This window comes from Rhinopithecus roxellana, chromosome 16 (genome assembly GCF_007565055.1).
Source record: "Rhinopithecus roxellana isolate Shanxi Qingling chromosome 16, ASM756505v1, whole genome shotgun sequence".
NCBI lineage: Eukaryota > Metazoa > Chordata > Mammalia > Primates > Cercopithecidae > Rhinopithecus > Rhinopithecus roxellana.
In genome coordinates, this window is record NC_044564.1 from 113,968,595 (window position 1) to 113,981,998 (window position 13,404).

Here is a 13,404-nt window from a genome sequence, read left to right on the forward strand (position 1 = left end):
CTTGGAACTAGAAAAGGTATTCATTTTTCAAGAGTTTGTGTTTATTTTCAAATAAAATAGGCAATGTTGCTATGTGATACTGTCATAGTACTAGAAAAAATTATATGGGAATCAAAATCTTTTACAGCTGGCAACTTTGTGAAATAAGTTCAATTGAAAGTTAAGTATTTGTTTAAATAAATGCTTAAAAATATAAACCTAGCCAGGAATACTATTGCTCAACATGTTAAACTAAGGCTTAGTTAAGGGCATGTTGTGTGAATAAGTTTAATGATTTCTGGCAGTTTCTATTGTAGATGATGAAGCCACAGATATACATATACAGGTTGAGTATCCCTGGTTTGAAAATCCCAAATCCAGAATGTTCTGAAATCTGAAACTTTGAGTGCTGACTCAACGCTCAAAAGAAATGCTCATTGGAACATTAAGGATTTCAGATTTTTGGAGTAGGGATGTTGAACTGGTTAAGTATAATGCAGATATTTCAGAATGGAATCTGAAACAATTCTGGTCCCAAGCATAAGGGTTACTAAACTTGTACCACGCACCTAGGTATATGGCGTCAGGAGAATTTTGAAGTGATTAAAAAGGTTTTAGACTGGGTATTCATGACATGAAATGACTTCTAAGGTATTGACAGATATTTTGGCAAGTTTAAGGTAGATTTGTCAAAACTAGTAATCACAACTATAGACAGTGCTGTAGTAGTGGTCAGTGTTAACTTTAGACTTATTAAAAATCTAAACAAATGTAGATACATGTTTTGCAAGGGTGCAGAAATTGTTTGTTCATTGTATCATTTGCTAGGAATTGCTCCCTACTAACAAAGTTAAAAATATGCATGTTTTCTTTCCACGAGATGATCAATACAAGTAAAGCACTGAATTTTATGTAGATTTGTCAAAATTAGTAATTATAACTATAGACTTGACCTTTTAAACTGACATTATGACTGATGTGTACATAAATGTATGAGTCTCTTTGTTTTTTCCTTGTGAAATTATGTCTTTGGAAAGCCCATTTGGCAAAAATAATTTAGTCTACTTTCCTGTATTGAGGTCATTTTTCAAAAATGAAAGTGATGTCTTAACCCACATTTTTAGATGTGAAGGTTCAATTAAAAACAAAACAGACCAGGTGGTGTAGCTCCTGCTTGTAATCTGTGCACTTTGGGAGGCCGAGGCGGGCAGATTACTTGAGCCCAGGAGTTCGAGACCAACCTGGGCAACACAGTGAACCCTGTTTCTATTTAAAAAAAAATTAAAGTTAAAATCAAAACTCTTGCACAAAGATTCTATTCACTATTGAAAGTGCCTACCTTTATAAACAGCTACGTAAAAAAAATCCACTAAATAAAATTAAATATTGCTCCCAATTAAAGGCAGATTGCAATGCCAAATGAAAGACCTCACATTGACCTTTGGGTTAAAGAAAAGTGTCAGATTTTTGGCCTTCTATTAAAGGTATGTTATAAAATGAAAATTCATAATGAAATATTTCTATTTTGGCCAGGCGTGGTGGCTCACGCCTATAATCCCAGCACTTTGGGAGGCTGAGGCAGGTGGATCATGAGGTTGGGAGATCAAGACCATCCTGGCTAACACAGTGAAACCCCATCTCTACTAAAAATACAAAAAATTAGCTGGGCGTGGTGGCGGGCACCTTGTAGTCCCAGCTACTCAGGAGGCTGAGGCAGGAGAATGGCGTGAACCCAGGAGGCGGAGCTTGCAGTGAGCTGAGATCGCACCACTTCACTCCAGCCTGGGCAACACAGTGAGACTCTGTCTCAAAAAAAAAAAAAAACAGAAAGGTGGATTGGCCCAGCATGATGGCTCACGCTTGTAATCCTAGTACTTTGGGAGGCTGAGGCAGGTAGATCGCTTGAGTCCAGGAGTTTGAGACAAGCCTGGGCAACATAGCAAGACCCTGTTTCTAAAAAAAAAAATTACAAAAACTATCCAGGTAGCTAGCTGGACATGCTGGCACATGCCTGTAGTCCCAGCTACTTAGGAGGCTGAGGTGAGAGGACCATTTGAGCTGGGGAGGCAGAGGCTACAATGAGATGTGATCATGCCACTGCACTCCATCCTGGCAACAGAGAGACCCTGTCTTAAAATTAAAAAAAAAAAAAAAAAAGAAAAAGGAGAAGTTGGCTGGTAGCAGTGGTTCACACCTGTAAACCTGTAATCCTGGCACTTCGGAAGGCTGAGGTAGCAGGAGTGCTTGAGTCCAAAGGGTTCAAGACCAGCCTGGGCAACAATGTTGGACCCTGTCTCTAAAAAAAAAAAAAAAAATTACAAAAATTAGCCAAGCATGGTGGTGCACACCTGTAGTTCCAGCTACTCGGAAAGCTGAGGCAGGAGGATTGCTTGAGCCCAGGAGCCCAGGAACTCAAGGCTTTAGTAAACTGTGATTGAGCCATGCACTCCAGCCTGGGCAACAGAGCGAGGCCCCATCTCTTAAAAAAAAAAAAAAAAAAAAAAAAAAAGTGGAGCAATTTAGAAAACTGTTTAATTTGACTTGTATTTTCTTTTGCTTTCAGATCTAAAGCATGTATTCCTTATTTGAAAAAGAGTAAAGTTGCTCATATCCTCAATATCAGTCCACCACTAAACCTAAATCCAGTTTGGTTCAAAGAGCACTGTGGTAGGTGGTAGGGTGAGGGGATGGTTTGTGCTTAATTTGTTTTGAATTAAATCTGTGTACGTCTGATGTAATCACAATCTGCACATAACAATCAGCATTGAATTTTCTATGCCAAATCATTAAGTGGCATTTAGAAAGCAGATTCTTAATCTTTTATCTGTAATTTAAAAAACTGAGGCATAATTTACATTCAATAAAATGCCCAGCTCTTAATGGTTCAGTTTGATGAATTTTGAGAAATGTATATAACCAACATCCAAATCAAGATACAGATTTTTACCATTTCAGAAAGCTCTTTCATTTCCCAATGTGAGTGTGTTTTACTGTGTGTAATTTATTCATCTATAAGGTTGGTTAAAAACTATCTATGGGATACTTTATTTTTCTTAGCCAGGTATGCACCTGTAGTCCTAGCTACTTGGGAGGCTGAGGTGGGAGGATAGCTTGAGCCCAGGAGTTTGAGGCTGCAGTGACCTATGATCCTGGTATGCACTCCCGCCTGGGTGACAGAGAGAGACCCTGACTCTAAAAAAAAACAACAACAACAACAACAAAAAAAAGACAAAAAAACCCTATTACCTTTCATAGCATATCAATGGTTTAAGGTAAATATGCTAAGCAATAAGATTTACGTATAGGTGCCTTCTTTAAAATAGTTGTATCAAACACTTAGTTTTTATTTCAGCACAATTCACTAACATTTGGAAAGGCACTTGGAATGGGAACCCACAGAGCAAAACTGAAAGAAGTTCCACTTTAATTGACTAGGTTAAATACATTTGCAGCCTTTTGTAATGATTGTTTTACTAGCAGCAGTTTCCCTTTAAATAAACACTTTCATACTTTAAAAAAAAAAAAAAGAGTCCAGACATGGTGGTTCAGATCTGTAATCCCAGCACTTTGGGAAGCCGAGGCAGGCAGATCACTTGAGGCCAGGAGTTTGAGACCAGCCTGGCCAACATAGTGAAACTCCATCTCTACTAAAAATACAAAAATTAGCTGGGCATGGTGGCACACACCTGTAATCCCAGCTACTCAGAGGCTGAGGCACAAGAATCACTTGAACCAGGGAGGTGGAGTTTGCAGTGAGCTAAGATCACACCACTGTGCTCCAGCCTGGGCAACAGAGTGAAACTGTGTCTCAAAAAAAAAAAAAAAAAAAAGGTAAAACATATTAAGAAATAATAATGTAATTTACCTTCATAGTATTAAGAAAAATGAAAGTTTATTACAGTCACTTTTATTTTAATCAAATATTAGGAGGAAAATATATAAATGATTTCATCTCTGTTCACTTCTATAAAAACTGTTCTTTAGAAAATAGTACATTTAAAAGTTATATTTTATATTATTGAAAAGAATTCTCAAAAATATATTAGGCAGGCTGGGTGTGGTGGCTCATACCTGTAATCCCAGCACTTTGGGAGGCCAAGGCAGGTGGATTGCTTGAGCCCAGGAGTTCAAGACCAGGCTGGGCAACATGGCAAAGCCCTGTCTCTACAACAAATTGAAAAATTAGTCAGGCTTGGTGGCACGTGCCCATAGTCCCAGCTACTTGGGAGGCTGAGGTGGGAGGGTCGCTTGAGCCCAGGAGGTAGAGTCTGCAGTGAGTCATGATTGCACCACTGCACTCCAGCCCAAGTGACAGAGTGAGACCCTGTCTCAAAAAAAAAAAAAAAGAATATGTGTATACGTACGTATACATGTATGTGTGTATGTATACATGTGTGTATTACTACCTTCTTCCTGATATATATCTGTGTGGATGTGTTGTATGTATATACATATATATACATGTATATGTATACACACATAGATATATACACATATATATGTATATACATACATGCACACATATATCAGGAAGAAAATAGTAATAGAAAAATTGGTTATTTCTACTCACAAGTTAATCAAATTAATTTCTTTTATAATTATTATTTTTTGTGCTTCTTTCAGCTTATACTATTGCTAAGTATGGTATGTCCATGTATGTGCTTGGAATGGCAGAAGAATTTAAAGGTGAAATTGCAGTCAATGCATTATGGCCTAAAACAGGTATGTATTGTTAAAAACTTCATTTGTTAGATTTTCATGTATTGTCCCTGACACTTATTATTTTTTTGATCCAGGGGGGAGTGTAGTGGTGTGATTTCAGCTCACCGCAACCTCTGCCTCCCGGGTTCCAGCAGTTCTTGTGCCTCAGCCTCCCAAGCAGCTGGTCTCAATCCCTTGACCTCATGATCCGCCAGCCTCGGCCTCCCAAAGTGCTGGGATTACAGGTGTGAGCCACTGTGCCCGGCCTCTTCATTACATTTAAAAAATTTTTTTTGTATTTTTTTTTTAGTAGAAGGGGGGTTTTGCCACGTTTGCCAGGCTGGTCTTAAACCTCTTACCTCAAGTGATACAGCCTCCTCGGCCTCCCAAAGTGCTGGGATTACAGGCATGAGCCACTGCGCCAGCCTCATTACATTTTTTAAAACACTTCTAGGCCGGGTGCGGTGGCTTACGCCTGTAATCCCAGCACTTTGAGAGACCGAGGCGGGCGGATCACAAGGTCAGGAGATCGAAACCATCCTGCCTAACACGGTGAAACCCCGTCTCTACTAAAAAATACAAAAAATAGCCGGGCGTGCTGGTGGGCGCCTGTAATCCCAGCTGCTGGGAAGGCTGAGGCAGGAGAATGGCGTGAACCTGGGAGACTGAGCTTGCAGTGAGCCGAGATTGCGCCACTGCACTCCAGCCTGGGAGACGGGGAGACTCCGTCTCAGAAAAAAAAGAAAAAACAAAGAAAAATCACTTCTACTGATGGCAAATTTCCTTTTCACTGAATTTGCCGGCAGAGGGGGTTTCTAGGAAGATGACTACTGGAAGTCATGTCCCTGCTGTCCCTCCTGTTCCCCTGATTGGAGCAGCTGCTAGGGTGGTGGGCAGGTAGGACTAGGAAAGAAGGAGTAGGACTTGATTCTGTAAGAGAAGGAACTTGAGAAGCTTGTGAAAGATTGTTCTGAGCTACAGGACAGAATGGAGCCAGGGGAGAGAACTTGAGACAAGAACAGATACTCAGAAGTTCCTGGAGAGGGCTTTGACCATGGAGATCTGAGGACTCAACGGGGTGGCTCAACAGGCAAGGTATTTCCTATCCTTGAGGTGTGCAAGTGAGGAGACCTCAGAGACTTCATCAAGTCCCAAAATAGATTCAGTGACTGGTATATCTGATATGATAACTTACTACTGCTGGCAAGGCTGGCATCATTTAAACTATCCTGGTGACAGAGCGAGACTGTTAAAAAAAAAAAAAAGCTACATAAGGGTGAACAGTGCTATGAGGAAACAAAGAAAAATTGTAGTACAGCTAAGAGGACCCAATATCCAGACACAGAAAAAATAAACAGAATACCCAGAATAGTAGTTTTCAGTGAAATACAACTGCTAAAGAAACAGAAAATATCTCAATTCAAAAAGAAAAATCATGACATAAGAGATTGAATTATAGTATGAAAAATGCTTTCTGGAACTAAAAATAGATTGTGTTTTTTAAATACATATATGGGCCGGGCACCGTGGCTCACGCCTGTAATCCCAGCACTTTGGGAGGCCAAGACGGGCGGATCACGAGGTCAGGAGATCAAGACCATCCTGGCTAACACGGTGAAATCCCATCTCTACTAAAAACACAAAAGATTAGCCGGGCGTGGTGTCGGGCGCCTGTGGTCCCAGCTACTCCGGAGGCTGAGGCTGAGGCAGGAGAATGGCGTGAGCCCGGGAGGCGGAGCTTGTAGTAAGTCGAGATGGCGCCACTGCACTCCAGCCTGGGCGACAGAGCGAGACTCCGTCTCAAAAAAAAAAAAAAAAACAAATAAAATACATATATGTATATAGTAGTTGAAGGGTTGGATGTTGAGTAACACCTGAGTAAGCAGCTTGGATAGTCTACTGCAAGAAATATCTCAGAAGAGCAAAAACACCCTGAAGAAAATGGAGAGAGGCTTAGAGGACACATCCAGAGAACTTCACATGCAAATATCAGACGTCCCAGAAGGATGTCTGGAAAGAGAACAAATAGAGGAGAAACAATAATTGAATGACTAATAGGAAACAATTCCCTTGAGCAGAAGAAAGACCGATATGGATGTAGACTAAAAGGTTTACCAGATTTGAGGCTGAATTTATGAGGGGGAGAAAGACATCTGGGAGAACTTCAGAATTTCAAGGATAAAAAAATCTTCCAAGCCTTCAGGCAGAATATATGTTACTTACAAAGGAAAAAGATTGCAGACTCTTTTATCTTCAATGCCAGAAACTAGAAGGCAGTGGAATAACATCTGTACGTTACTGATGGAAAGGGACTCAGCCAAGATAGTTATTTATTAACAAGATGAAGGGAAGATATGTGGATATGCTACCACACTTGAGAAGAGTCTTGTAGAAAGGGCTATTAACCAAGCAGCAAATCTGTCAGAACAGAGAGTTTTCAAGATAGGAGTCAGAAAAAAAGAGGAGAGAAAATAATGGCTAGCAAATAAACCTGTAGTATATTTAATACATGGTCAAATGTACATGGATTACATAGAATAACTAGAAATATGAAATACAGGTACCAAATATCAACTCTCTATGTTGAAGAGATAGGAGAAGAGAAAAGTTTAATACTTGTCTGTAGTATAGGCGCCCACCGCTGTGCCTGGCTAAATTTTGACTACACTGTCTTCAAAACCTAGAATTTGGGGAAGAGGGAAATGTGGAAGTCATTGAATCCTTTTCTTTTCTTTCTTTTTTTTTTTTTTTTTTTGAGACAGAGTTTCGTTCTTGTCGCCCAGGCTGGAGTGCAGTGACACAATCTCAGCTCACTGCAACCTCCACCTCCCGAGTAGCTGGGATTACAGGCGTGCGCTATCATGCCCAGCAAATTTTTGTATTTTTAGTAGAGAGGGGGTTTCACCATGTTGGCCAGACTGGTCTCAAACTCCTGACCTCAGGTGATCCACCTGCCTCGGCCTCCCAAAGTGCTGGGATTACAGGCGTGAGCCACTGCACCAGGCCAGAAGTCACTGAATTCTGAAGGACTCATTTGAGCATGGGAAGATTAGGGAAGGGAACGCTTTCTAACCATCTCGTTTTGAGGCAGCTACAATTCTAGATAGTGTCTTTGTTGTTGTTTGTTGTTTGTTTTTTGAGACAGTCTCACTCTGTCGCCTAGGCTGGAGTACAGTGGCCCAGTTGGCTCACTGCAACCTCTGCCTCTGAGGCTCAAGTGATTCTTGTGCCTCAGTCTCCCAAATGGCTGGGATTACAGGCACTTGCCACCATGCCCAGCTGATTTTTGTATTTTTAGTAGAGATAGGGTTTCACCATGTTGGCCGGGCTGGTCTTGAACTCCTGACCTCAGATGATCCTACTGCCTTGGCCTCCCAAACTGCTGGGATTATAGGCGTGAGCCACCACACCCGCCCTAGATGGTATCTTTTAAAAAAATTATATTTTCTGTTTGGTGCTAGGGTGTAGAAATGTTTTTGCATTTAAACATTACAGGCAGCTATCTTTCTAAACTTTCTTGTTGAGTCAAATAATTTAGAGTCTCTTGGATTTTCTGTGCAGGCAATCATAGAATCTGTAATAACATTCCTATTCTTATGTCCTTGGTTTCTTTTTTTCTTGCTTTACTGCACTCTCTTCTCTCCTCCTCTCTAGCCTTCGCTAGTAGTTTTCTCTTGACTTATTGAGAGCCCAGCAGTGCTTTTAAAACATGCTTATTGCTTATTTATAGTTTTATTGTAATAAGACAGCCCTTTAGAGTTTATAAGTCATCATATAGTTGATCCATGAACAATGCGGTGTTAGGGATGTCAGCCCCCAGCAGTGAAAAAAAGAAAACGTATTTCCAGAAGCAGAAGACTAGTCCTATCCATTTTTAGTTAAATATATTACTAGATATTATATATATATATATATATATGTATATATCTATATATTTTTTGAGACGGAGTCTTGCTCTGTCGCCCAGGCTGGAGTGCAGTGGTGCTATCTCGGCTCACTGCAAGCTCTGCCGCCTCCCAGGTTCACGCCATTCTCCTGCCTCAGCCTCCCGAAAAGCTGGGACTACAGGCGCCTGCCACCACGCCCGGCTAGTTTTTTTTTTGTATTTTTAGTAGAGACGGGTTTCACCCGTGTTTACCAGGATGGTCTCGATATCCTGACCTCATGATCTGCCCGCCTCGGCCTCCCAAAGTGCTGGGATTACAGGCGTGAGCCACCGCACCCAGCCAATAGTTTATATTTTTATTGTTTTCAATATATTTTCTAATTTGTTAAAGTATATATTAATATAAAAACGATATATCTTTATTACAAATATACTAGTAACCCGAACTCTCTTATTAGTACTAAAAAGTTTTTTGCAGATTCTCCTAGTTTTTTTAGGTTTAAAGTCTTATCACAAAAAGTGACAATGGTGTTTCTGCCTTTTCCTTATATGTTAAATTATTTTTCCATTTCTTATTACATTAGCTAATCCTTTTAGAACAGTGTTGAATAGTAACAATGATAGGACATATATTTGTTGTGTTCTTGTCAATAATGGGAAGGCTTTTCTTTTCATCATTATATATATGCCGTTTCTTCCCTTTTTTTAACTTCAGTTCTTGCATCCTTTCTACTACTTAATGCTGTGTTAGTATTAAATGTGATAGCTAAGGCATTAAGGTCTTACTTGATTTGCTGGAAAGTTTTGTGTAATGTTCCTATTTACTAAGTGGACTTGGTAAGTTGGTAACTTATACTGAACTACTATAAAATCTCCATGTAAGTTTTTAAATGCTTAATAAAATTGAAATATTACTTTTTAGTCATATCTCAAACTTGGAACTATTGGAGAATTAAGCAGTAACATATTGTTTCTGCCCTTAGTGGTTTACAAATTTTGTTAGGGCAAATAAATCATATAAATATAATGCAACCAGAGAGGTGATCTACCTAGATACTGTTCAAATGTTTGAACTCTTGATTGTAAAGTTGCAAATAGGTTTCCATAATCTATTAATTATGGAAATTAGTTCCATCTGTATCTTCTCTTCTGTGAGAGCCTTTGAGCTTTCTTTCATATTCTCGGCGTCACATTTTGTTAATTGTCTTTTTAGCACACTTATTCTGTATTCCAGATTCTCAATTAACCATATAATATAGTTCAGGTAAAGAAATGATAGAACTGATTTTTATTTATTTATTTTGAGATAAGATCTTGCCCTGTTACCCAGGCTGGAGTGCAATGGCATGATCACAGCTCACTGCAGCCTTGACCTCCTGGGCTCAAGCCATCTTCCTGCCTCAGCCTCCTAAATAGCTAGGACCACAGGCACATACCACCATGCCCAGCTGGTTTTTTAGTTTTGTGTGTGTGTGTGTGTGTGGAGATGGGGTCTTGCCATGTTATCCAGGTTGGTCTCGAACTCCTGGGCTCAGGAAATCCTTGCACCTCAGCCTCCTAAATTGTTGGGATTACAGGCGTGAGCTACTGTGCCCTGCCAGAGCTAATTTTGATGAAATATCCAAACGTCACATTAGTATTTAAAATTACTCAGTTTCTCTTTGCTTCTTTGGGTTTGCGACACCCTGGCCACCCCCGTATGGTTGTGATAGCCTCTATAGTCCGTGGGCTGGCACTTTGCTCATCTTTTAAAGTTTCTTTCCCTATCCAATCCCCACTTTCTGGTAAGGCTTTTTTTTTTTTTTTTTTTTTTGTCGTTGAGACGGAGTCTTGCTCTGTCACCTGGGCTGGAGTGCAGTGGCATGATCTCAGCTCACTGCAACCTCCGTCTCCCGGGTTCAAGCAATTCTCATGCCTCAACCTCCCAAGTAGCTGGGACTTCAGGAGCCTTTTACCATGCCTGGCTAATTTTTGTATTTTTAGTAGAGATGGGGTTGCTCCATTTTGACCAGGCTAGTCTTGAACTCCTGACCTCAGGTGATCCACCCACCTTGGTCTCCCAAAGTGCTGGGATTATAGGCATGAGCCACCACTCTCTGCCCTGGTAAGGTTTCTATGAGGTCTGTTAGGTGTACATCCTGCAGCTTATTGGTTTAAAATGTACTTGCCTTTGGTGTAGTCTCTTTGGGGCTGATTGGGAGAAAGAAAAATCAATAGTGCAACTGTTTTGATACTGAATATTGACAAGTGTCTTTATGAACTAAAGAACCAGTCCCTCGAAAAAATAAAAACAAAATAATTCAGTTTCTGTATTGCACATAGTCTTAGCTGTGTGAGCTGCAGTAGCTGTCTGTACCTAGTTTCCCCTTATATAAAATTCGGTATTATAAATAATCTCTAAAGCCCTTTGTTGCATATTTTTCAAACTTTTACTTATGAAAATAGTCAAACATATGTACAGACATGTATACAAGTAGGGAGACTAGAACATCATGTACAATTCCGCTTCAGCGATTTCACCACGTGGCCAATCTAGTTTTACCAGCCCTCACACCTCCATCTCCCTTTAAACCCACTTCTAACCTCACCAGATTATTATATTATTAATTAATTAATTATTTTTCGAGACAGAGTCTCACTCTGTCTCCCAGGCTGGAGTGCAGTGGCGCAATCTCAGCCCATTGCAGCCTCCGCCTCCCAGGTTTAAGCGATTCTCCTGCCCCAGCCTCCAGAGTAGCTGGGATTATAGGCGCCCGCCACTGTGCCCGGCTAATTTTTGTATCTTTAGTAGAGCGGGTGTTTTGCCATGTTGGCCAGGCTGGTCTCGAACTCCTGACCTCAAGTGATCCACCCACCTCGGCCTCCCAAAGTGCTGGGATTACAGGTGTGAGCCACTGCGCCCGGCCCTCACCACATTATTTTTAAGCAGATCTCAATCATAGCATCATTTCATCTGTATATACTTCAATATGCATTTTTAAATGATTAGGGCTCTTTAAAAAGGCAAAATTATTATCATAGCTAACAAACATACCTTAATACCATCTAATATCTAGTCAGTGTTCAAATTCCCTCAAGGGTCTCATAAATGTTTTCTTTGCAGTTGGTTTATTTACATCAGGATCTAAATTGTTTCATATATTGCATTTGTTTGATAAGTCTCAAGTTTTTTTTTTTGTTTTGTTTTCTTTTTTGAGATGGAGTCTTGCTCTGTCGCCCAGGCTGGAGTGCAGTGGCGCAATCTTGGCTCACTGCAAGCTCTGCCTCCTGGGTTCACGCCATTCTCCTGCCTCAGCCTCCCAAGTAGCTGGGACTACAGGCGCCTGCCACCACGCCCGGCTAATTTTTTGTATTTTTAATAGAGACGGGGTTTCACATTGTTAGCCAGGATGGTCTCGATCTCCTGACCTCGTGATCCACCTGCCTCAGCCTCCCAAGGTGCTGGGATTACAGGCGTGAGCCACCGCGCCTGGCCAGTCTCAAGTGTTTTTAATCTAAAGCAGTTACACTCATTTTTTTTCTTGCCACTTATTTCTTGAAAAACCAGGTTGTTTATCTTACAGGATTTCTGTCATTCCAGATTTTCTTGATTCTCCCAGTCGTATCATTTAACGTCTTTCTGTATCCTCTAAGGACCCTTATATTAGTATATTGTTTATTTCCATTCTTCTTTCTTCTGGCATTATTTTGTTTATTCATTCATCATCCAACAACTATTGATTGGATGGTTATCATGCAGTAGACATGGGTACTGGGGATACGTCTTTGGCCTTTTTACCTAGTGTATATCTAGGTTGGTAGAAGTTAGGTTTTAAAAGCATATTTAATCCGGCATTTATGCAAAGTATTGTTAAAGCCCTGGTGGTACTCTTGAACTGAACTGCCACATATAGCTGTGTGAAACATATCCAGACTTCTAGTTTAGGAATAAATGAAGGATTTCTTTTCATTGTTGCTTCCTGTCTGCTATGTATTGGATAAAAGGAGTTCCCCAGCTCCAAGAAGTACTGAAGATTCTATGGCCTGTGGTGTAGATGAGGGGAAACAAGGGGTTATGGGTGAGAATTTACCGAGTACTGGGGCATGCTGCTGAGGTAACTCTTAGGAATATTTGAGGGTTGCAGCCAGCTTTCCAATCACCATCTTTTTCTTCTAAGTAGTCCAGGAATCAATTTGGTTAAATTCCTTTCTTCTGTAATTTGGCCAACACTCCTTTCTTTCCTGGTCCCCACTGTGGACCAAAACCATGTTTTATTGCTTCTTTGTTTCCTTTATGTTTCTGTAGCAGACAATTCTTTTATGGTTTTCAGAAGAGTGATGTTTTTCGCAGTGGGGAAAAAGAGTGAAAAAGGCACTTCTTCAGTATTTCTCAAACTGTATGTCAAGACTCATTGGTGAGTCATGAAATCAATTTAGTGAGGCATGAAATCAATTTAGTGGATTGTGAAATTGATTTAGTGAGCAGCAGCCAGAGTTGTTTTGTTGTGGTTTCTTTTTGTTTGTTTGTTTCTAGTGGAATCGAATAGAAAATATTAGAGTGCATTGCACAGAGGAAGGGTCAGTATTGTTTCTTATATAAGTGTCATATATGAAAATGTTACCTATTATGGGTCACAGCCAAAAAAATTAAAAGCTCACACTTTATCGTGCCTCTCTTTTTCAATTTCTTTGCCTTTTCTCACCCTTTCTCAATCACCCTCCCTACATCATTGTTGTCATTAAAGTTGATATAGAGAGTTAGGAATTATAGTTAGAAAGGGAAGTCTCTGAGGTAACAAAGTTCTAACACATTATTTTACCTCTTTGTACCTCCCTTATATTACTTGTCACTTTCTCTT

At 40.2% G+C, this 13,404-nt stretch overlaps 1 protein-coding gene across 4 annotated transcripts in view; it reads left to right on the forward strand.

The window, feature by feature from the left end:
- HSDL2 (hydroxysteroid dehydrogenase like 2) overlaps nt 1-13,404 on the forward strand; it is an 88,901-nt gene that overhangs the window by 30,904 nt on the left and 44,593 nt on the right. For 3 of the 4 annotated variants that reach the window (XM_030919210.1, XM_030919211.1, XM_030919213.1), the window contains 2 exons: nt 2,543-2,646; nt 4,603-4,701. In XM_030919210.1, coding sequence (XP_030775070.1) covers nt 2,543-2,646; nt 4,603-4,701 — 203 coding nt within the window. The remainder of the gene's footprint in view (nt 1-2,542; nt 2,647-4,602; nt 4,702-13,404) is intronic. The other variant, XM_030919214.1, reaches the window with a different exon arrangement.